A 25,102-nucleotide genomic window follows, 5' to 3' on the forward strand; every position below is an offset into this window, starting at 1 on the left:
AGCAGCCCCTTGTCCAGGGGAAAGGGTAGGAGAGTGGCTGTTTGAGAGAGGGAGGTGGAAGGCTGCCTTTATGATAATCAGATTGGGCACCCAGGGCTGAACAAACCTTTGCTTTCTTGTTGTGTACTAACCTTTGCTGACGGGGCGGCTCTATGTGTTTTGCCACCCCAAGCACAGCAGTCAGGTGGCTTTCGGCGGCGTGCCTGCGGGTGGTCCGCTGGTCACGCCGATTCGGCGGCGTTTCTGCGGGAGGTCCGCTGGTCCCGCGGCTTTGGTGTACCCGCCGGCGAATTGCCACCGAATCCGCGGGACCGGCGGACCTCCCGCAGGCATGCCACTGAAGGCAGACTGACTGCCGCCCTTACAGGGACCGGCAGGCTGCCCCCCGCGGCTTGCTGCCCCAGGCACGCGCTTGGTGCTCTGGTGCCTGGAGCCGCCCCTGTTTGCTGACTCTACATCTGCTGGGTCATCATTCCAACAGCTTGCACTGGTGGTGATGTTGCCTTCTAGGCAAGGACACAGAAGCCTGGTGGTATCTCAGATACCACTGGGAGTGGGTAACTATGTCCATGTGATGACTTCGTAAGGGGGAGGGGCACACTTTTGAACACTTTTTCATGACATCATACCTTTAAAATCTGGCAAGTTTATTTTATACACATTCCTCAAGGTGACTGTGTCATTTCAGAGAACTTGAGCAGCTCAGACTCTCTTATTATAGTTTCAAACGCCACGTACTCTATCCTCCTCCCAGTATCTCTCCCCCCAGCTACCTTCTGCTCCAGTCCAGGTCCATGTATGTGTGTGAAATAAGAAAAATGAAATGAAACAGAGACTGCACAACACAAGGGAGTACTTGGGGAGTGTCAGTAACAACATGTGGCTAGCACACAACTCTTCCCTACAGTCATCTGTTACTGTCACAGAGCTCCATGAGCCCTTTCTTCTCATTCAGATTCTGGGACTCTTCCTAACTGGTTAACCTGATTTACTCACATGCAGTCCCATTCAAAGCACAGCCATTACTCACATGCTTAACGTTAAGCATGTGCATGAGTGTTTGCAGGATCAGGGTCTTAATATCAGCTCTCTGTAAGTCTGATTGCAGCTGCCCGGCAAAATCCAAACAGGGCAGAAGCTGTGTTATTTTTAAAACAAGTGATGTGGTTCAAATGTAATAAAAAATCAAATTAAGAAGTGACTGAATTAAACAGCAGACCAATGATAGGTTGTATCTGCAGTGTGTGCTTGTATCCTTTTGGCCCCTGTGCAGGCAGGGTCAGGGGAGGGGAGGAACGTAAGAAAGGCCATACTGGGTCAAACCAAAGGTCCATCTAGCCCAGTATCCTGTCTTCCGACAGTGGCCAATGCCACTGTTTCCCTGCAGGAGCCCTGATCACACCCCTTACTTTCACCCCCTTGCTCAACACCCAACCCTTCCTGGGGAGCTGGAATAAATTCCTCTTTGGAGCATGGGTAAGGTGCTCCCTTAATCACCCCGCTCACTGCTTATTGATATGAGGTGCTTCAGTTCCCCAAGGAAATGTATTATCCTGGCTCCGCCCACCCACTATCCATTCAGCCTGTGGCCTGGGGCAGAACGTTCTGGTGAGACTATCAAACCAACACACTATCCATCTCTCTCAAATGCTTGCTTTGCTGTGGCCAACTCAGCCTCCCAAGTCTCCACTCACCTTTCCCAGCACCAGAAAGAGTTAAGGGGATCAGCACAGAGAAATATAACAGTTATTACAAAAGTTGGTAAAGTTTCATCCCTGATTAATACGCAGACAAATATGAATATTCCAGCCAATTTAATTAAAGCACGAGAGAGAAAAGGAAGGGGGGGGGGGAAGGCTGGGAAGCATCTAGTAATTCTATTTTTAAACATGGCTCTGTACTGATGCATAATATGGAAAGTAAATCTGCATCCTCATTTGCATTTTGTCTGCACAATTAGAATTATTAATATTAACATTAGCAAAGATCATGCATACTTGCAGTTCACAAATGCTCTTGCACCTGATGCCGATGAACAAGCATTGGCATTAATTCCCCAGTCTGGGTCCCCTCCCTACTTCACCTGAAGAACAAACGGAACTAAGGACTCTCACTTGCACTGATTTTTATAGGTGGCAAACAACCCTTGCTATGGTGCACAGAGTCACAATACTGTTCTGCTAGCTGGAGGGTCTCACACTAGTCAGATGGCGCTGCAGAACTCTTCCGTGATGGTACTCGGAATAAAGATTTTGAGAGCCAGGAAACTGGGAAAGGAGGTGGGTCTGTCAGGAGAGCTATCTTTGGCTAAACAGTCTGGAGAACGAAAGAGCTGAAAAAACCTGTGCGCCAGGGACTTCTCCACCATCCTTTATGAAGGTGTATTATTACTACTGTGTATACAAAGCTATAAATGTGCACTTGGCATCTAACAGACTCAATTATTCAGACTGTAAACTCTTTAGGGCATTGTCTGTAAAATGCCTACCCATACTGCTATGCAAATAATAAATAACATTCCCAGTTCCCATGTGTGTAAAGTCTTGCATGCTGAGTTAAGAATACTCTCACTTGTTGATTGGAACTAAGCAAAATGACGAGCTGAGACCAAAAAGCTTGTTCCACTAATGATTCCAGGCTGGAGTCTAAAGATGAGTCTAGCAGTGGAAAAGTCAGGTCGCTGCCTGTGAGTCCTTAAATCCCCAGCACTTAACCCTGCTTCTTACCGTATCTACTAATGGAGGTTCGAGATATGCTGGCAGAGGCGGGGATGTTATAAGAGGAGGTCTGTTTAGGAACGAGTGCCACCACAGAGCGGTCTGACACCTGGTAAGGCAAAGAGACAGAAGAAAGCGGATGAGTGAGATTAGACCACCAGGAGGCACTGCTGCTGATGCCACCTTTGGAATGTAGAACACTGCCTGCTAAGCAGCAAACACTGAAGGCTGTAAATTTTAGAATCCAGACTTTGCAGGGAGCTAACAAAATGACACCTTGATCATGACGACAGGGGAAAAAAACCGAATCACAGTAGCCTGCTGTTTTCTTAACACAAGAGAGATACCCCTCTTTATCTTGTTGTGTCCTCTGCTGGATTCAAGCCCCTGAAGGAAAGGGGTGATAAATGAAGACATATTGAAGACATTTTTGGTCATTTTGATTTAAGATTACATTTTATCCAATAAAAACGGAGAATCTCAAGAATTGTTGCAATCCAATTAAAGTAGTAACGCAAAGGGAATAAAACAGCTATAATAATGTTATGGACCATAAAACACTCTTATTAAACCATTTTTTATTTTAACAATTTTTATGAACTTTAAAAGTTTGATTTACAGCTGAACAAGTCATAAAACCATCTTTCAGGATCTTAAATTGTTGGGCTCTCTATTACACCAAAAAAGGATTAAACGCTGGGAAGTCAAACTATAAATGAACATTAGCACTAACGAGATTCTGTTATAGCAGGTTTTAGTGGCAGCGTTTAATTTTACCCTCCCTATAAATCTAATAGTCATTGGAAGTTTTTAACTTATCTTCATTAATTAAGAATCTACAGATTTCAATGGAATAGACCTTAGCATTTTTTAAATTCTGAACTGAAAACCTTATGATGCAGTATGGCAGGGGAATAGGAAAGTGAACCCTACAGTATCTTCAAGTTGATGTGCCTTCTAGGGCTTAGCCAGTGATTTACTTGAGAAGGGTGATGGGTTACACAAAGAAAACATCCCCTCCTTACCCCAAATTATCTGTCCCCTAGTTCTAAATACTCAATTTGCCAGCCAGGGTGCATTATTCCATAAATCTGGATACTGGTCTGAGTAGGTGCTTCCCTGGAGAACTTATTAAGGACTCCTTTTCTTCTCGTGCAGTGACACCCACTCATCTATCATCTCTCCACCAATCACTCTGGAACTTCTCTCTCCATGCTGGTCTTGCTCTGACGAGCGGCATATCGGATTCTCTCTCACAAACCGTCTTGGATGGGTAAAATGAGCTGCTTATTCTTCCTCCTAAACCCTCTCCCCACTTTCATTTTCCTGCACTATTCTTCACACCACCTCCCTCTCAGCCTCATCCCTTGAACACTCATCTTTGACTTCCCACTACCTGTACACATCCAGGCTCTCGTCACATCTTGCCACTTGACTCTCCACACCATGCCGAAAATCTGACCCTTCGATTCTGTCCCTGTGGCCAAAACACACGCCTGGGCCCTGGTCAACCCCTCGTCCCTTATGGGCTCCCTGAGACCCTTATCTCTTCCGTCCATTCTGTCCAAAAGGCAGCAGCTAAAATGACCTTCATCACTCGATCAGCCCCTGTCATTCCCTCCTATGAAGCCTACCAGTGGCTTCCCAATACAACAAGTCTGAACTTCATATCCTCTGCAAGATCCTGCAAAGCTCTGTTCGAGCCTCCTCTTGGATGCACTCCTCCTCCTCATTCTAACCCCTCCTAAAGACTCCTATTTTTGCAAGGTCCAGAGATTTTAAACCTACGTTGATTGTCACATTAGAGGAGACACAAGCAGCATGGCTTAGAACTCTTTGGGGCAGATTGTACAGTGGCTAGCACAATGGCACCCTGATCCACGACTAGATGCCTGTAGGTGGTTACTGCCAAACAAATGACAACCCTGGTGCAAGGGGGTGCAATACTGCCTGATGAGACAGAAAACCAAGCTTCTGACCACACGTGGTCACTATGGAACCCTGAGCACCCTCCCTGAATATAGGTGGAGTCACAGTGGTGTTGAGGCAAACTCCAACTGGGATGATTACATTCCACCTCCCTAAATTCCCCGTGCAGTTTCAAACTGAAGGTGGTTTGAATAACTACTGCCAGTGCAAAATAGCTGGCACATTCCACCTTAGTTGCAGGAAAATGATCTCTAATGTATAATGATCTGTAAAGTGCTTTGGGATCCTTCAGGATGAAAGAAGCTATATAAATGTCAGTTATTATTAATAAATAATAATAATAATATGGCTTCATGTTACACACAGCAAAAATGAAGTATTTCTATTTGGCTAAGTACAACACTTCACACCTCTGTTATTTCCCCTCTTCCCGCCACCCACCTCATTTCACACAATTTATTAAGTCACTGGAAGGAACGATCAAGTGGTGATATTATTTTCTTAGGCTGTTATTAGCTGCCACTTTGGTTTAATTTCACTAAGGTGAAATCTAAGCATTCCAGTGCAAGGAATACAAAGGAAGCTCTGGATTTTCACACAAAGATGCAATAATTTCCAGGCTGCTATGGTTGGATACGGTTTCATCAGAGCTGTAGTTAACTAGGAGAGAAGTATTAAAAATTCCACACACACAGAGGGAGCACTCTCGCTCTCTGAAGTTTGGGCAGAATGACTCTTGTCAGCTAAAAAGCGCCAGTGTACAAATTAGCATCAGATGCAACATGCATTCCTTTCCCATTCTGCCTTGCTGCCACCGCACTCCGATAGAACCCTGGAGACACACGAGAAATTGACTGACTTTGTTTTACAACTTTACAAATATTCTGGTTCTTCCACTGGCTTGAAACATGCCATGTGTAACCCCTTTAAAAATAATGATAAAAAATAGAGTGGGGAGAACAACAGACAAGGTGTCCAGCTAATACCTTCTTTATTGACATGGCCTGGCAAGGATACCAGAGCAGCTAATGAACTACAGCTTTGGACATTCAGTAGCCAAACCACTATAGGTGTCTGAGTCTCATTTTCCATATGAATGTTCCCTGGCTGTTGCTAATTTTTCATTTAAAATAGTCTTCTAATCTCCCAGCCCTTCCAGCCTCCCAGTGAGTGATGTCTCTTCATGGTTTGCTGCCTCCAAGTTAACCCTGCGCAAGCCATTGTAAATCATTTGATGTTAAATTCCGAGTGGTTCATTTTTCTTGGGTAAGTCTGTGTGAGCATATACTACAGAGTTTAACAGGGATAGGGCTCTACAGAAATGTAGTATGATTCTACAGAAATTCTTCTAAAAGCCCTAGAGAATTTAACAGTGAATGAGACCCTTTCTACAGGTATTTTTAAGCCATCATACAGAATTCAGCAGCAGGGATACAGCTCTCTATTCAATTCTGTAACACAGTTCAAAAATAATCTATAGAAAACTGATCATTTCCTATTAAATTCTATTTGATTTTTCCATACAGGGGATGCTTGTGAAAATCAGATTAATGGCTGGGTAGACAAGATTATCAGCTGATGATGATGTAGGTGGGACGTTATCATAAAAAAACCAGAAAAAAAAATCTTGCCTTGAAGAGCTGATGAAGAAATGTGGGATTAAGAGAAACTTGGAATTAAATCATCAACCTAATAACAAGTGATTGCTGATACTGTCCAACAAACTAGAACCTGCAGCTGTACCATCTAGTATGATCATGCTAAGCAGGAGTAAGGCTGGATTAGTTCTTGGATGGGAGACCTTCACAGAATACAGTACTTAGGAGCTGCAGGAATTGTGTCAATTGTGTTGGCAATTCACCGATCCTTTTGATTCAGTGTCCCAGTATAGAGGTAAGGGGCTTGTCTTTCAGCTAACACTTCCAGCATGTCCTAGTAGATAGACAGAGCACTGGACTGGTACTCAGGAGACTGGGTTTCTACCTCTAGCTCTGCTTCAGTTTCCCCATCTGTAAAATGGGGATAAAAATAGTGACCTTCTTTGTAAAGTGCTTTGAAATCTACTGATGAAAAGTGCTATACAAGAGCTAGGCATTTTATTTAAAGCAAGATTCTGACCACTCATGGGTCCTGAAGATGCCATGGCACTTCTGCTAGAGTCGAGGTGTTAGCTCCGCTATCTTATCCGAATGACAAGGCCACACAATGAGTCAGTGGCAGAGGCAACATGCTCAGTCTACTAGCCAATGCTGCCTCTTAAAAAGAACACAAAGGCGCTTAACATGCAACGTGTTTGCAGCATGATGTGCACAGCAGAAACAGCAAATGCTGCTGCAGACATCAATTGCACTTCTCCCCACACAGCTCACTACATCTTCAGGTCTCAGCGTAACATTGCTTCGCATGAGGGAAAGAACAAATGGAACATTTCAGAACCGTACAAATGTCTGATATGAAAGACGGGATGACTTTGTGGAGGTAGTGCTTATTTCACTAGAAATGGGCCAGAACAACCCTTTGGGAGAGTTCGGATTGGACTTTTGTGGCTTGGGCCCATTATGATTTTTTTTTTTTTTTTTTTTAAATCCAACTGGTTCTCCCCTCCCTACTTACCTGCTGATCACAAGTTCCCTTGCTCCTCCCCACCTTCTCTTATTAATCACTTCTTTTTCACTCACACTGTCTTGGTGCACATCTACCCTGGCGCTGGGGGTGTAATTTCCAGCTTGTGTAAACACTCTCAGACTAGCTTTGATTGAGCTACAGTGTTCAAAATAGCAGTATAGGTGCAATGATGTAGGCGGCAGGCTGAGCTAGCTACCCTGAGTACAATCCCATCTGAGACCCTAGGCACATACTTTGGCATCTAGCCCATCCTGCTGCAGCTACACTTATTTTTAGCACACTAGCTCAATCAAAGTGAGCACATGGACCTCAGGATACATGGCCCAAGCCAATCCTAATTTGTGCTTGCCAACTTAAAAGCCAACTGTGGTGGCCGTATCTGTGATGTGGACACCAATCTGCTAGGAACTGAGCTAAGACCCATGAAACTCATTTCAAAGAGAGGCCACTGAATAGCCATGAGGTAAGTCACCTTTAACAAACAAGCAAAGTAAAAAGGGAAAGGTTTCTGTTCTACAGGCAACTGACTAGTACCTCATGGAAAGATCTGCTTCTCTTGAGAAACCATTCTGCTCAGAAAGAGAAGTGTCCTTGTACTACACTAACCTCCTTTCTTCTAGTGTCTAATTAGGAGGGTTACTGTGAGGTAAGTTGAAGCTACAGGAAGGCTATGGACAGGGGATAAATGAAAGTCCATTAGGGGTGCAGTACCAAGCACTGGGCTTCAAGAGCAATGCCTCTACTAACTAGAAATCAGTTTCATGGGGGGTTGGATACAGTTCCACTTCAACACATTCCTTCTCCCCTACAGCAGAACATTCCAGCATGTGGTAGACAGATGGACCTGGCTGAGTACTACCTTTATCTCTCTCTCTGACCTACCATAGTTAACACTTTCTAGCTGCTCAACTCTCACCCAAGGCAGGCTATGCTTGGCTGGTGTCATGAGCGTAACAGCAGTAAGAGACGGAAAGAAGCCTGTAGGTCATCTGGTCCATCCTGGTCACTGTGGGATGCAGCGTCTCCTCTAGCATTCTGACCAGTCTAGTTTCAAATGACCCCAATGATGGGGCTCCTGATGCTTCTCTTGGGAGACTCATAACAAATTTCACCGCTTCTCGATTAAGAAACATTTCCCAATGTTCAGGTTTACGTTTACTGTGCTTGGGGCTATATTCCCTTGACCGACGGCACACTCCTCTGTGACTGCCTTTAATGCTGAAGCTGTGCGATTGCTGCACAGGACACAGGGTGAAGGCGACGCCCCCTTGTTCCTAAAAACTAGGTGCCTTTGGTATCCCCTGAACGAGAACTGAGAATCAACATGTAGGAAGATTGAGAGTGAGAAACTGGAAGAGACTAAGGTGCCACAAGTACTCCTGTTCTTTTTGCGGATACAGACTAACACGGCTGCTCCTCTGAAACCTGGAAGAGACTAGTCGTCCATGTAGCTTGGTGCCCTGCCTCACTGGATTAGGCGGCTAGTCTGCCCCCATAGTGCCTGGTGGCCTATAGACGATGCTTCAGAGACAGAAACCCCTCTCCCTTCCTATACTGCCCTCCCCTTTCGCTCACTTAGGCTTCCATTTCCAGGCCTGGGTCTCTGACATGATAGCCCTCTGCAGCCCCCACATCTTTAACTGTGACAGCGCAGTCCTCTCTCTGCATACCCAGTCTATCTGGTGAGAGAGGCTGGCATTTTTAATTTAGTCAATTTTCAACTCTGCTAGTTTCTGTAAGATGTGTGTCAGGGCTGCTTTCTTGTCTAATGCACGAGCACACTGAACCATTCTGGTTTATCATAAGAACGTGACCTCCCTGTCTGTCTTGTTAGACGAGATGCCGAGGAATTAAATTTCTGCTTTTCTTTCCCTTCCGCTTGGCTGCTTTCTGGGAGCTCTGCGTCAGGGATGGTTTCTTACCTGATAATGCATCAGGGTGTTTAACCGCTTCCAGTCGCCCTCAATCTTGGTGGTGATGTCTTCATCCTGCAGGACCACACGAGCTATCCGGCCTTGCCGCCACTCTGAAGGGAAGGCGAGAACAAGCAGACACGATGGTCAGGGATGAAAAGCCACCCGCCTCTTCTGTCCACATCAGTCTCATGTGACATTGTATGAGAGATGAGTCTCTAAGAGGCCAAGCTCCCAGGAAGGGGTGTTCAGCGAAAGGGCTGACTTCTGCTCTTGATTATTCCTGTGCAGCCCTAGGGAAGTCAATGTGGGTTGCTTCCTTGCAGCTGAGAGCAGAATTTTCCCCAGAGTGGGGGAATGTAATTATATTTTGGGGTGTTTATCTGAACTAAGGGTCCCCCCCCAAACACTACTGTAAATATATGGCCTTGGAGATGGAGATGCCTTGTGTAAAAAGTCTGAGGTGTCAGTCACTTGCTCACTGGACAATCGCTCCACTAAGACAGTTTTCTAGGGGACATTAACAGGGTCTGCAGAGTGAAATGGCTAAGACAGGTAAAGAGTTTGACCCAGTGTTGTGTCCTGCAGAAACAGCATCTCCACTGGGTGAGGGGTGTCGTGTGTGTTTGGGGGGGAGGCGGGGGAGGTAAGGATAGAGCAAGTGTGCAAAAAGCTAGCCATCCTGGCTCTAGCCAATGCGATCCGCTTCCTGAACATTACAAATCTCTCTAAGAACTACCTCAATACTGGCTACCTCTCTAACTCCCCCCCCCCACACACACACACTTCTCACGGGGCAGGGATGTTCTTACCCAAGTCCATGTCGACAGCCCTTGGCCTTTGGGAATAGGGGACGTTTTTGTACACCGCATCCAGAATCTTCTCTTTGACCTGAGTGATGGTGTCGCAGTTCAGCACCTTCACGGGGATCTCTGGGCTGTTCTCGTTATCGGGGTTCACACAGTTCAGGATCTAGAGAGGGAGAAGTCATCTCAAACGGCTCTCAAAAGGGCATCAGAGAAACATCCAGCATAACAGTGACAACATTCATCGTGGGACAGAGACACTTAACACTGAATTCCCCTGAAAAGCCACAGAGTCTACATTCATATCACTGCTGTATATCATATCATAGCATAGCATATCACAATATCTAGAGTCTCCTTGGGAAGCTCATTAAACTAAGAGCTTCAGGATGTCCATTGGAGCAGAATTTATGCTCCAATGGACATTAGGGGAGGGCAAAGGCATGGAGAGCTATAGATATATAAAAAAGGATGACAAGTGTCTGCGATTCCACATGTAAACCCTGATTTTCCAAACTTTAGCAGCCAGGGCTGTTCGCACACAATCAAGTTAGGTACATACTTTATTTGCACATGGCCCTGGCACCCTGAGGTTTTGAAAATCGGGCCCATAACATTACGTGCACTTACATCTTACAGATTATTGCACATGCAACACTTGTGGGCCACAATGTTGGAGTATGGGTTGAGCTGGCTGAGAATTTGGGCCATAAAATTGTGTATTTCCTGCTTGTGCTTTTGATGAAGGACCAATTCTGACATGAAGCAGCTAGTTCTACCCTGGGGCATCAGAGCTGCATATATCCTGCCATTCCTCTATGGCTTCTCTTCACTTACAGTAGGTCACTTCAGCTGGAGATGACGCGTACAGTTCAAAGCCAGGTCCCACAGACAGCCAACTCACCAATGTTTTGTACTCAATTTGCTGCCGGATCAGCTTGTCCTCACTCAGAGAATAGCGTGCCTCCCCTGTGATGGCATCGATAGGGCCCTTCTCCATCTGCTGCTTGATGGCACAGTACAGCATGAAGAGCGGCTCCCCAGCGCACTCCTGTTCGACAAGACACACAGCAAAACCAAAAACTAGGTGAAAGTGCCTCTTCGGCAGGACCTTATCCTAATGCATATGCTTATCTTTAAGCAGGTGCACGGTGCCACTGACTTAATCTTAACAAGCCAAGTAAGTGTCTGCAGGTCTGCGGCCCAAAGCAGCACTTGGAGAGGAAAGCCAACGCCAAGGGCCCATTACTCAATGTGGGTATCATCCTTGGCTTGCCTCCCCACTGCTGGAGAGAAGGAATCTGAGGGTATGTCTACATTACAGCTGCTACCGCAGCACAGCTATGGTGCTTCAACTACGCCACTGTAGTGCCGTAGTGCTGACTCCCCCTATGTCGATGGAAGGGGTTTTTCTATCGATGTAGCTAATCCACCTCTCCAAGACGGCAGACGTCTTCTGTCGACCTAACTGCTTCTACACTGGGGGGTTAGGTCGACCTAACTATGGTGCTCAGGGTGTAAAATTTTTCACAGTCCTGAATGATGTAGGGAGAGGAGTTGTTTGGGGTATTCCAGGGGGTACAGCGAGGTGAAATGGGATTACACCGAGCAAGGAAAGTTACACTGAACAATAAGGCGGGCACATTCCCCATCAGAGAGATCCAACAGCCTGTGCACAGGGCTCCAGGGAAGTGGTAGAAGCTCCATTACCTGGGTTATTTTACATTACACTGAAAAAAGCACTCAAGAGTTGACTGTAGGGAACTATACTTTCCTGGGTGGGGCATGGACTAGATGACGCAGGTAGGTCTTTTTCTGAGGTGTGAAAGCCTCCTACGTGTCCTACACATGCAGCCCATCAGGGCTCACTGCTGGATGGCGATGATAGTCTGTTCCTTCAGCTGAATAGAGACAGGGAGACATGCACTAGGCATGCTTCATTGCAGGCTTGTCACGCACAGAACATTTCAAATGTGCAACATGCAACCTCAGGGTTGAACAAAGCTAAGCACGGAGATGGTTAGCTTAGACTCCGCTAATTTAACTACATCTCCAGATGCACATAGCACAGGTCTTATTTCCAGATCTCTGCTCTGCTATTGTCTCCCCCTTACTTTAGGCCTTGTCAGGCATTTTAAAGGCTGGAGTCACCCACTAAGGCTTGGGCAGGAGGAGAGCTATGGAAGCATAAGGAGAATGGGTAAAGACAGAAGAGGATCTCCACTCAGTCTCCCCCTCACCTTTAAGAATTTATGGAGGAGGAAGGCAAACCAGTTAGTCAACATCTTCTCAGCCACAGACTCGGTCCTGGAAAAAGACGAGAAGACATTTCATCATGTCTATTTAAAAAACTCAAAATAAATGACTTCCCATCACACCAGTGACCCCGCATCTCAATAGTGCGGGAGAGCTGGGAAGTTTAAAAGCAACTATGGACAAAAGCAAAACTGACTTCTTGGACTAGTCTCGCTCTCTCAAACTAAGTGAGGTATCGCTAGTTACAGACTCTCAGCATCCCTTAGCAGATAGGGCGGCACTTTTCCCACAGGCCTTTGGCCATGTGACCATCTTCTAATCACCCTCTCTGAATGAACAGTGCCCATCTGGAGCACAAATTCACAGCATTAAGATTCTGCACTGGAGGATCTGGCATCATTGTCCCTCAGCCCTGCCCCCTCCCACATTTAGCTGACAAGTGTATGCAGATTGCTCAGGAACAGAAAGGAATAAAGACCAGCTGACAGCCCGTCATGAGCCCCTCTGACAGGGATGCCTGGTGGCACTTTAACTCCTTGCACGTGGTGCAAATTATACCCTATGGCTCAGTAAATCACTGGAATTTGCAGTGGTTGCTGGCAATCAGGGACAGCAGAGTGACAATGGCAGGGGAAATTGCAGCTTTCTCTGCAGCCCCACCCAGCATTCTCTCCCCACATTGTGCCCAAGATTATCTCTAATTTAAATACAATGGCTCCTAATGATAGTTTTTAATGCTGGCTCTGCAGGATTGCTGGTCTCTCTTTAAAGAGACACTGTTCCTTTTCTTGGAAATGGGGAAACGCTTTTGAAAGCAGCACTGGGCTGGTGACAGGACGAGGGGCCCCCTCATCTATGAGACCCTGAACTGTGCTGCAAATGTGTTCAGAAGCGGCTGTCAGGCAGGCTTCCAAGAAATGGTTGTTGCTAGCATGGCTATAGATCAGTGGACAAGGATGTTTCTTTTGTTGCCAGCTGTGCTAGCTGAGAATGTGCTGTAAATGAATCTCCGTCCTAGGCGGTCTAGCTCTCTGTGCACTAGGGCTTTTCTGATCCTGCCCGGCATTACTCTTAGGCTGCCTTTAGTACTTGGGATTAGCCCCAATTTCAGCTATCGGTAACAGCAACTGCTGGGCCTGAAACAAACAAGCAGCTGCCCTTTAAGTGCCCACTCCATCTTTCAAAGCATGGCTTTCCTTGTCTAGACACAGTGCTACTGGTCACCCGCCGTAACCTCAGGCTGTGTCTACACTAGCCACTTTTCTGAAAAGTTTCCCACCCTTGCTTAGGGTGGCTAGCACAGAGAGTGCTCCAGGCAGCTACCGGCATTTAATTCATCACAACTCTGCTCTGACTGGGTCTGAGCAGCCCTGTGCATAACTAGCCTTGCCTAGACTAGTGCTATCAGCAGTAGAGCAGCACTGGTAATGAATTAGGGGCCCTATTTTTGCCAGTGTAAACAACGCTGCAGGCGCTGTTTAGAGTAGGGCATTAAAAACCATTAGCGTAGAGTCATAACTAGAGAGACACCATGGTCTAGTCTAGTGGATGTAGAACTGAACTGAGACTCAGGAGACCGTGGTTCTAGTCCTAGATGAAATGCTGATGGGGCGGCCGTGAGACCCTCTCTGGGTCATAGCTTCCCCTCTCTCATTCAGGGGATGTCTACACTGCGAAGTTGTCGACAAAACTTTTGTCTTTCGCCGGGGGGGGGGGGGGGGGGGAAGCAGAGAAGCTTTTTTAAGTACCCGTGAAAAACGAAAGTTTTGCCGACGCAAGAGGCAGTGTGAACAAGGCTTTGTCGGCAGGAGCACTCCCCTGCCGACAACACTAACGCCGCTCGTGGGGCTGGAAGTATTTTGTCGGCAAAAGTACTGACAAAGAGCATTTACACACGCTGTGTCGACACAAGGCCTTGTCGCTAAAAGCTGCATGGTGTAGACAAGCCCTCAGTCTGTCTTGTCAGACTGTGAGCCCTTTGGGTCAGAGACTGCCTCTCACGGTGTCTCTGTATAGTTCCCAGCACTCTCCAGCTCTTACTGGAATACAGATGACAATACTAATGTAAGAGGGTTTGTGCTAACAGCAAAGCTGGTTGAATAGTAAACAGAAGTTACAGATTCACCAGTATTTCAGCCATCAAAAGCAATGAGTTCTATTTGCTAGGACACCAGGAGTTATATTATCCACACTTATCAGTATATAACATCTGGAGGGTATTCATGAAAATGTCTGTAAATCCCGAAATAATTGAAACAAATGATTAATTGTCTGAAAATTCATGCTGGAAAGTGCCATATTCATTGTTCTGTTGAAAATTTTTCATACATCCAATCAAAGAGGAGAAACAATAGCACGTGACTTAGGCAACCAACAACCAGCCACGAATAAAGAAGAGCCTGTAACAAGCAGTCAAATCAAACAGCAGGAGAACACCACAGAATCTGACAACTATTCCTCCAGGTTATTTGGTGAATGTTAACATGGTAGAAAAAAAATCAGGATCAATTTGTGAAATGTTTGCTACTTGAGAAAGGGCTAACTTCCTAAGGAATATTACTAACGTACAACATGACCAGTTCTCGTAAGTTAATTTCAGTTTAATGCAGAATGTAACATACCGTCCCTCTGGATGCTACAAAAATAATCAGGTTAAACAGTTGTGTGGCACAACTGTGTTATAACATGGTTTCTTCTTACCTGTGTGGACAGAACCTACCCCCCCGCGCCATGCCATAGCCCTGTTAGGGACCTGTGTTCTAACCCTGACAGATACACAACTACAATACTGCACGCTTATACATTCAAAAATTTTTTGAGAACAAACATTACATTAAGCCCTTAACTATTGCTGACGGTACCAGCATGTCCCAACATTCCACTGACTCGATAGTACACCTGCGGTACAGCTGTCATTGCAGAAGGTATCAACACTTAAGGGGTTAACATGCTCAAATTCTTTCCTTAGCTGAAGCAAAAAAGCCACTTCCTTCATCAAGGAGTCCAAGGAGTTGGAGAGTGCCTAGCTCTTCACAAGCCTTAGCCTGTTGTGTATCTTTTCCCTGCCCTCATCTACCATGGTTAGTCTTTGAAATCTGATCCATGCTGGAGGTCTCAGCAAGTCATCCTTTAAACTCTGTCTGCTGTGTTTTGGAGCGACCTCCCTTTCTCTCTGCTGTGTCAGAAGAGGTCTGCTGAGCTGCAAAAACAGCTCCTTCAGAGTACTGCACTAGCCCCTCAGCAGATATCATTTTTAACTCCGTGGTCGGCCTGGTATCTGGAATGCTGTTAGAGATCTGTCTCTGAAAATACAAAATAAGCTCTTGAAGATTAAGGCAGCAGGGGACAATCCCCAGACTCAGAGAAAACCCTTTTTCATATTGACCACATAAACGAGGGCAAAGTACACTCCGGAGACAACTTTCCAAAAAAGCCTGACACCAGAAACCAAAGCCTCTGGCTGCTCCTCTGACAAACTGGGGTGCTGGGAATAAAGCTAAATAAAAAGGATCAGGAAAACTCCAAAATCAATATTTATGTTACTAATTTTCCCTTGTTTTGTCTAGTCTCTGAACTGCCATATGCTCTCTGTGCCAGGGATGAGGACAGTCATTTGATTTAATGTCAGCTTTCCTTCAGTCTCCCACGAGGGGGAAGAGCAGAAAGGCGAAATAAAGAAAGAAGGAAAGGACTGAACACCAATTATCAAGCGCTGCCACTAGAGAGCTCAAAAGTAAAATAAAATAATTTCTCACTTTGTGGCGTCTCATTCATTATTAACTTAGAACAAAATGTTCTGACTTGGAATGTTTTGCATACTAAACAATACCCAAGGAGCTCACAGATCCACAGGGCTGGAAGAGACCTTTACTTTGTAGGTTTCCAACTGAAACATCTGGATCTTCACACCACAAAGCTGGCTTTCAAGTTCTTAGGCTTTGTTTCTTCTGGATCCTTTGCATTCTTGCCTCTTTTAAATGACTGCTACATACTGCTAACCCCTTTGCTGCTGCTAGAATGTGTATGTGCCACATGGCCACCCTCCATCCCTCAAAGCAGCATCAATCCAGGTTGGTACAGCAGCAAAGGGGAAGCAGGTACTTTATAAATGTGCAGCAGGTGCTCCATTTCTCGGACAAAAGGGGTGAGATGGAATAGATGTACAGAAAGGGGGAAAAGATAGAAGGGTACATGGTGCTGGAGAAGTTTCTTTTTTCCTACATGGAGACACCTTAGGAGACCAGCTGGATGATAGGAGCAATGGGTGGTTTGGTCTCTCCATAAATGCCAGACACTGGTGTACCAGGCCCTGGGTCACACAAGGCAGAGATTCTGCAGTCTCCATCTACAATGAGGATTTTCTGAAATTCTCCCACTGCTGGTTTAGCCTCAGTGCAGCTCTGTCTGGCTAGCAACAGGCTTCAGGGCTCCAGGCTTTTTCACCACCATGTTGCCTGGCGTTGCTCAGGGCATGTCCAGATGACATGGTGGTAAAAGTGCGGGTGGCTGGACTATGCTGGCACTTTCCTCATTGCAAGCCCTGGTGAAGCTGCACCAAGACTAGTGCAGTGGCAGAAGCATTTCAGAAAGTTCTCAGCGTTCATTAGGCCAGTGGGTTGGAAACCTGCATTTCATCCCAAATGCTTCCAAATGATACATTGAACCTGTAGCCACCCTCTGTGTTTGGGGCACCAGCAATGCAGGCAAGAAGGCTGGAATTTTCAAAGGAACACGGGTGTCCAAATCCCATTGAATTTCATCAGGAGCTGGGCAGCTAACTCTGTTGGGCTCCTCTGAAAATCCCAGCTCACATGCTTAACAATAGGGGAGAGGAAATTGGCACTGAAGACAGTGGGACAAACCCCTTAACTCTTTAAAAAAAATGCCATGGTGCCCTATGGTAGGTTTCTCTCTCACTTACCGCCGTGTAACTCCACTGATATCAGCGGGGCTACTTCTGACTTACACTGGTGTAACTGAAAGGGAAAATCGAGCCCTCAGGACATGTTCTATGGTTTCAGCTGAAAGCCCCCTCCACAAGTGAGCTACCTAGAACTCAGTCTGCCTCAGTAGGAGGAAGTGATTGGAACTTGGACCTGTAGCTCCATCGAGTGTAAGCATGTCACATATGAAGGCTGGATCTGTAAGGCATCCCTCCATGCTGCTCTTCCATCCCTGCTCACTGTCTCCCCTAGCTATGCAACTATTTGCATTTGCAAAGACCCTGGTAATGCCCAGGAGTGAGAACGATTAAATTAAAAGCAAATTTAAATGGAGGATAATGAAGGCTCTTTGGGTTCATTTGGTTTCCCTGCGTCACCTGCCATATCTGGGAGGATAATTCACAGAACTAACCCACAGGTACTCAGTTCTGATAAAACAGAGTCAATAACTACCTCCTTCTGCCCCACTGTCAGGCTCTCAAATGCCACTGCTGCTGCAGAGGAGACCTCGTCCCCCAGCTCCTTGTGTATGCATTGGAATGACACCATCTGCGTCGAGTACCGATACTAGTCTTGCGTGTGGCTGGCTATGCCATATGCAAGACATACTCGCTCGACACTCCGGCACGTGGGTGAGTAGGGGTTCAGGCAGCTCCACCCTCACTCTGCAAATGGCATTTGAAACAAACAGGCCACATCATTATATCTAGAATAGGAATTGGCTGTTTAATTCCACAGAGAAGAGCAGGAAAGTGCCTTCATGAGCCCATTCTTAAAAGGGTAACATTAATCCTGTGTTTACATGGCAAAGCAAAGACAGGCGATAGTAGATAATGTTTTCACCCCTCAGCTCATAGAGAGCCGAGAAGCGATGGGTGAAAACATTATCTACTATCGCCTGTGTTTACATGGCAAAGCAAAGACAGGCGATATGCTACAAGAGCCTTTTAAATGACCAAATGGGGTTGATGGGTGAGAAATAACCCCATTCAGAACCATGTGGGGTGAGTCTCTTTCCCCCAGTCTATTTACAAGCCCAAATGATGTTTACCATTTACCATGATGTTCACGGCAGCTAATGGAAACAGAAGCGTATGACTGGGGAAGTCTGAACCAGGATAGAATCCCAACCTTTCAGCAGGTGACTTGTCATCTTTTAGATTAATACATTTAGCTTACAAGTTTGTGTTGGCACCAATGTACCACAAAGGATGAAAGGGGGATGTCAGTGCAGGGCTGCACTGAGGGGACTGGATGGCTTGGGGGATTGGAAATAGGATATGAAGACTTTCATATCTAGATCACTGGTTCAGGCTGCTTTCAGGATGGGGCACTATTGCATAAAACTGCAGGTCAGACCACATTAGCTACCCCCGGCACTGAAAGCTCAACCCCCAGCCTCTGACTGCCAAAATAAGAGCCACACAAAGGAGTGGCTGTGTTCTCTCTCTGAGCCTTCTTTACGGTAGAAGAACATTTGCTCCTGGCTTAACTCCTTTTCCTGCCTGTACAGAGACTCTGGGTCTGAACTGCTCCCATGTCAAGGCTGGATCCAACACAATCCCTCCAGCCTCTGAATTTGAGAAACAAAGAAAAAAAATCATACATGCTTCAAGCCGGCAGAAACTCAAAGAGAGTGATGGCTTGCCACACACAGTCCCTGTGGGTTTGGCCCTTTCTCTGAGGTTGGTTTTTCCATCTCTGGCAATCGGACTATGACATTGCTAGGCGGGCTCTGATGTGGTTCACTGTGTTATGAGCAAAACCTACTGGTGGTGGTAATGGGGTGAGGGACAGGGGATGGGAGGAGGATAGTGCTGAGATCACCAGCCTTGTATTTTTAGAGCACTGTGAAAAGTCATTATTGATGTCTCAGACTGAAGACGCTTTCACAGCGACTCATCAAACCACGGGGGAAATTAACGCAGCTTCCATTTCTGAGATGAGTTATTGCCTCTGCAAACACGGCCAGATTTAGAGCAATTTCCTGCCAAGTATATTCATTGTGGCTGGAGGAATCCCTGAAAACTCCCCCAAGCTGTGAAATACTCCCCGTTGCTTTTGGCTGCTGGCTTCAGTGTGGCGATGGCTCCATTTGTGGACTGGTGGACAGTGGGTGAGCACAGAGTGGACCCTTCCTGCATCGCACAGCAACCCATGGGGCAAAGCTGAGACACAGTGGAATAGAACCAGAGTGACTCCTATGCAACAGGGCCCTGAAATGCCGTCAGTGCGAGTGGAGGGACACGGACGGCTCAGGGAAGCGGGAATAGGAGGCAGCCTTTTGCCTCAGCCATGGGTGCCAATCTGACCCCGGTTACTAAATTCAATTTTTGTCTCATCTGCAGACTGCGTGTGTGACCTGGGGTGAGTCACTTCAGCTGCCATTTACCTCAGCTCCCCAACAGTAAAATGGGGAAGTTCCTTCCTTATTGGATGGGGGGGCTGTGAGGATAAAATCTATTAATGACTGTGAGGTGCACAGATACTGTAGGGATGAAGGTCAAGTAAGTACCTAGATAAATAGAACAAAAGCCCTTATATCACAGTGACACTGCAACTTTTGTTGCGCAGCGTCATCAGAGATGTGTAGGACTGATTGGGCCACGGAGGCTGAACCCCTAGATGTGGGCCAGAAAAGGTGTGAAGTGAGGTGAAGGTGTTTTACCACTGCCCTCTCCCTGCCAGCCCAGACTCTGGGTCTGTTACTTACCCTGTCCATCTAGGCTTTTATGCCATGCTCATCTCTAGAATATCTGGACCCGGCTTAGCAGATGCTCAAAAGCGTGCAGTACTGTGCAAACATGCAAGAAGGGAGGTCCCTGCTCTGACGAGCTTGCGGTCTAATGAAGCAATTTATAGACACAGATGAAGGGATGCAATCAGGTGCTTATAACTCTGGAACCTTTTCCCCCATACAATTCCCTCACATTTAAAATGAAAAAAAGCATAAATGCCAAGGTTTTTCCCTTTCGCTTTGATCTGGCACAGGCTGATTAGAAAAGCTCTGCACTCAAAAAGTGAACAGAGCAGCTCAAACGAGATCATGCCTATTGTGGTCCCTGCAGTGGCGTTCTCCTAGGCCCTGCTTCAACCTCTGAAACAATAATTAAATGCAAACATGCAACTGGATGGCCAGTGTTTTACAGGCACAACAGCCACGTTGTGTCTCCAGTAACACTCACTCTTGTGCAGTGGGTGCCCCTAAAAAAACAACAGCCAGTGGGCTGTGATAAGATGTGTGAGCTCACCAGCATATTCCCCATATTTAGAATAAGATATTCCACAAATACCACTGTCCAAATCAGACACTGCAGGCTAGTGAATACTTAGAGGTGAGCAGTGCCCACTGTAGCACTTTGTATTACTCATGGGCAGTGTTTGCCTTTAAGATTTAGTGGAACCCACTGTTCTGGGTTCAAGTGATGTCTCCTGACGTGCATCACTTAGAGTAACACCAAAAGCTTCCCCTTCTTTTCCAAATCCCAAATTATCTGAATTAATTCCATGTTGCCCCCATTCTCTTTGGACAAGCAGGGTGCTACTCTACAGAAGAAATGTGGCCAAGATGCAAGAGCCTCCACAGCAAACTCTCTGTGTGCCTGTCTGCCCTAACGCCGCACTAATGTAGCCTTGAACAGGAGAAGAGCCGGGACTGGCAGCAGAATCAAACACATAGAGCAACGTGAATTCTAAGAAACACGCGGTGTGCTTTTATCTCAATGACTATGGTGCCTTCACACACTCAGATCAGCTAGGGTGCAGGATACTGGCCAAGACTGCCCCAGATCGCTCTCCCTCCAGCCCTCACACCATTTCCAAATCCCAAGGGAATCCCTTTGCTTTTATTCTCACCCTTAACCCAGTTTCCTCCATCTGGCACCTGCTTCTCCTGCCAGCCCAGCTGGAAGATGGACTGAGGTGCCGGGGGAAGAGAAATGGTCTGACAATGAGATACCAGCGTAACCTCGGGGGTCACCTGGCACCAGTGAGACTGATGGTGCTGTCAGCCTTCACTCAATGATGATGAGAGGAGGTCTCCAGTCCTGGCTCAGCTCACTCCACTTCATGGGCTCCAGGACACCCCATTTGTCAAGCAGGACTCTCTAGGGATGGAGGTGTTGGCACACCGTGAAGTTTCAGTCATGCTACATGGACTGGTGGCAGAAAGAAAAATGCGGTGCTCCATTGGGAGCCTCCAAGAGTCCATCCATTTCCCTTCCCTGTCTCTAGTAACATGGGGTTAACGTGATCTTATGTTTTCATGGATGGTTGCACAGCGTCTTAAACTTGATCCAAGAGCACTATTACCTCTCGTACTTCTCTCTTTCACTCCTAATCCCCCACCGTCCCCCTTGACCCCACTCATTCCTCCCCTCCTTCTGCACAACAGAACAGGGCACTGATGAAAAGCCCATCAGCCCTGTCCTTTTTTGTCTTCCAGTTGCTTCCTCCATGGCCGAGAGCTTGCGGGGACAAGGGGATATTCTTGATTTAGAGAAAACCAACCCCGCCCAAAACAGCCAAAGACAAAAAGGAACCAGCTCTGAGCAGGGTCCCCAGTCCCTTCGAGCCTCCCATCCCCCAAAGTGAATAACAAAGAAGTGACAAATCCAATTTCTTCAAGATAACCAGGTTAGAAGCAAGGGGAGCTGCCCACCAAGAAACCACCTGGGCTGGGAATAAAAAACTGACATCTGGAAAACGTAGAGTAAAATTGCTAATGTCCCTGAAGGTCAGGGGTCAGCCTGCCAATGCTGAGTAATGCGTTTTAACTGTCAAGCTGTCCAAACCTCTACCACGCACTCTCGCTTATTACTGTCAACCGGGTCACCCAGACTGGAGCCACTCTCCCCCCATGCTGAGCCTTCCCAGGGCTCCCAGTGCAACTAGATGGAAAGATCAAACCTGGATCTCCCCCCACCCCCCTCAGTATCTGAGAGGCCAAGGGAAGTGGGAAAAGCAATGAATGAAAGCATGATGGGAGTTGCACATGGCGAGTTCGTTCTGCACTTTGAGGGTCTGTCTGGACTGGGGTTTCCTTGCTACCCACTGCCAGATCCTGCTATATGCAACTTTTCTTTGGGACTTGCCAGTGTGCGTGTGTTTTAGCCACTGGTAACCATGCGGCTTTTTCTCCCCCCGCCTCCCCCGTCCCCCAGCCAAGGCTCTTCCCTGGGTGGAGAGGGGACAGCAACTGCATGATGTTGGTTCTTTTATCTGGGCATGCCCCTGCAGCTTCCTCCCCCTGCCACTCATCTTACCTGCGCAGGAGCAGTTTGGGGTGATTCTTATTCTCCAGGTTCTTCTCAATCAGGTCTGAGAGCAGCTGCTTCAGCACGTCAGTTGCGTATTCCAGCTTTCCCTGCAGGCCTGTCATGATAAGGGAAGCCACATTGCCACGGTCGCGCATGGAGAAGCTACGCTGCAGCTCCAGGGTCCGGATGAATGTCAGCAGAAACACCTTGTTGTTGATTAGCTGGGCAAAGAGCTTCAAGGCCTTCTCCACATTCTGCTGCCCGTTCCCTTGGACCTGTAAGCAGAGGACAACAATCCACTGAAAGAAACAGTGCTCCTATCTCTAGCTCTAGTTGCCTTCACCATTGCTGTGAATAAGGCTCGCTGAACACTAATGCCTCTGCTTTGAGGCTGAAAGCCCTACAAGTGACATACATTTTGTACTTGTTCTGAGGAAAAAAAAAAAAAAAAAAAAGTGACACTCCCATAAGTAAATTAATTACTAATTTAGACTATTGCTTTATTATAGAGAAACAGTAAAAAATTAATTGAGGCTTTCAGCCAGTCCTGGTGTTCAGTAATTCATTATGAGTCAAAATGATAAACTACATTAAGCAATTCTTTACTAAACATCTTGGAGCCGTATATATTGGTTCTACTAACGTTATATAATTAAACAACTATGTAATTGGCAACACATTTATCACTCCTGCAGTTCTGTTTTTCATAAGTGAAACCAATAAAAAGTGGCCACATTTGTTAGAAAAATCAGCTTACTTGGCAATTTAAATAATAAACATCATATGCGGGACTGGAAAAATTTTGAAGATTGGCAATGGGAGAAGTCGATTCAAAAGCAGCCTGGCTGAGTTTAGTGCTTGAGTTGTGGCCAGCTGTTTGCTGTTAGAATTTTCATCTAATTCATGAATTTTAATTAGATCTTTTTTTATTACATTAATAATCTCTTATATTTCTACAATGCCTTTCATGTCAAAGGATCCCAAAGCGTAACTTGATACAAATGATACGCAGGGATCCCTTCATCCACCAGTGAAATGCAGCCACCTCTAGAGTGATATACAGTGATTGCTCGATAGCACACAGCACTGTTTGGCCAAGAGCACATTTAACTGGAACTTGAAGGGGGGATTTATGGAAGCAGAACACAATTACCCACACTGGAATCTGGCCAGGATAGCAGGAGCAACACCTGCTCATGTCAATGATACCAGGGCAAATATAATGACCAGAAGTGGTCAAGGCCTCTCTTTTACATCTCATCCCAAAGATGGTAGGTGAGTCCTCAGCTGGTGTCAATCGGCATAGATCCATGGACCTCGCTGGAGCGATGCCAATTCACAAGAGTTGAGAACTAGCCCAATACCTCCAGGGCTTCTGATGCCAGGCTGGGGCACTAAGTCAACACCAACTCAAAGGGAAGAGTGCTACATGATAATTGGTATTACTTTCTGCAGCACCAGTGTTTGCTTTGAAGGCCTCCCATCCAGGTACTGACTCAACCCAATCTAGTGTTGTTTGCAGGATTCTGATGGGAACACAGCACAAGGCAGTGAGGACTGAAGTTAGCACTGACACTGAAATTTTAATGAATGGCTTATCTAAAAAAAAATTGGGGGGGGGGGGGAATGAAAACTGCCGACGTACAGCAAATCCTGGGCCAAGTCATCCCAAGGTGAAAAGCTCATCCCTTGCGGGAGCACAGCAATAAATCAGGAGCATGGTGTAGCCGGATACCCTTTGCTTTTCTCTCCACAATAAAGGGATTAAAAGAGACTTTAAAAAGACACTGATAAGGAAGGCAGCCAGTTTGCTGCTGGGCTTGCAAGATCCAGGGTGGTGCTTTAGCGATGAAAATAAAACAAAAAACAAAAACCAGCCCCAGAAGAGAGCAAGAGGAAGCAAGCCGTGTGTTAAAGAGATAAAATGCCAGGCCATTTGTTAAAATGAACTCTGTGCTTATTTCACTTACCCTAGCGCTTCTAATAAGATTCAACGAGGGAGGTGGGAAGGTGCTTCACAGCTCTGTGAGTTTCAATCTAGCTTCCCAGAAGGGACCAGGAAAATAGTCCAAACTACGTAAGCACTAGGAGCAGCGGAGAGAGGGAGAGCATGCGCCCAGCCATTTCATTACCTCCAGCTCACGCAGGACGGGGTGGTCCTCGATGCCAGGGAAAAGGACCCTCATGGCATATGTCCGATAATCAAGGTATGGGATCCCGGAGCGATCCAGGTCACTGGTTAATTCATTGATGTCTGTCTGCAGCTCCGCAAAAGCTATTGTGGGGGAGGGGAAGGCCAGGAGGAGAGAGAAAAAGAAGTGCAATCAAAGGGGACCATGGGGAATTGAGTCTAAACAACAGGGGCTTTGGGAACAGCCAGCAGTCTGCCTTCCTGGCAGGCAAATCCAGGACAGCAAATGGGCCATCTTGGGAAGCTTGGTCACTGTAGGACCTCACTGTGTCGCTCAGACATGCCGTCATGGCTGGGAGACACTTTCACAGCAGCAGCAGAGAGAGGGTGTGTGGGTGTGCACAAGTATGTGCAAATACTGTGCAAAGAACAGATGCTGAGAACAAAAGATGTTTGCTAATTTGTATGCAGTTCACACCTTGTGTACAAGCACCTAAAATACCTTGAAAGGCTCCAGTTAGAAA

General features: G+C 46.5%; 1 protein-coding gene across 1 annotated transcript in view; it reads right to left on the reverse strand.

The window, feature by feature from the left end:
• PLXNA2 (plexin A2) overlaps positions 1-25,102 on the reverse strand; it is a 282,077-nt gene that overhangs the window by 8,305 nt on the left and 248,670 nt on the right. Inside the window, exons 20-26 of the mRNA XM_065404089.1 lie at positions 24,580-24,722; positions 22,454-22,722; positions 12,231-12,297; positions 10,895-11,041; positions 9,997-10,156; positions 9,194-9,297; positions 2,727-2,826 (exon numbers count right to left, since the gene is read on the reverse strand). Of these exons, the coding sequence (XP_065260161.1) occupies positions 2,727-2,826; positions 9,194-9,297; positions 9,997-10,156; positions 10,895-11,041; positions 12,231-12,297; positions 22,454-22,722; positions 24,580-24,722 (990 nt within the window). The remainder of the gene's footprint in view (positions 1-2,726; positions 2,827-9,193; positions 9,298-9,996; positions 10,157-10,894; positions 11,042-12,230; positions 12,298-22,453; positions 22,723-24,579; positions 24,723-25,102) is intronic.

Source organism: Emys orbicularis, chromosome 4 (assembly GCF_028017835.1).
Source record: "Emys orbicularis isolate rEmyOrb1 chromosome 4, rEmyOrb1.hap1, whole genome shotgun sequence".
NCBI classification, from domain to species: Eukaryota; Metazoa; Chordata; order Testudines; family Emydidae; genus Emys; species Emys orbicularis.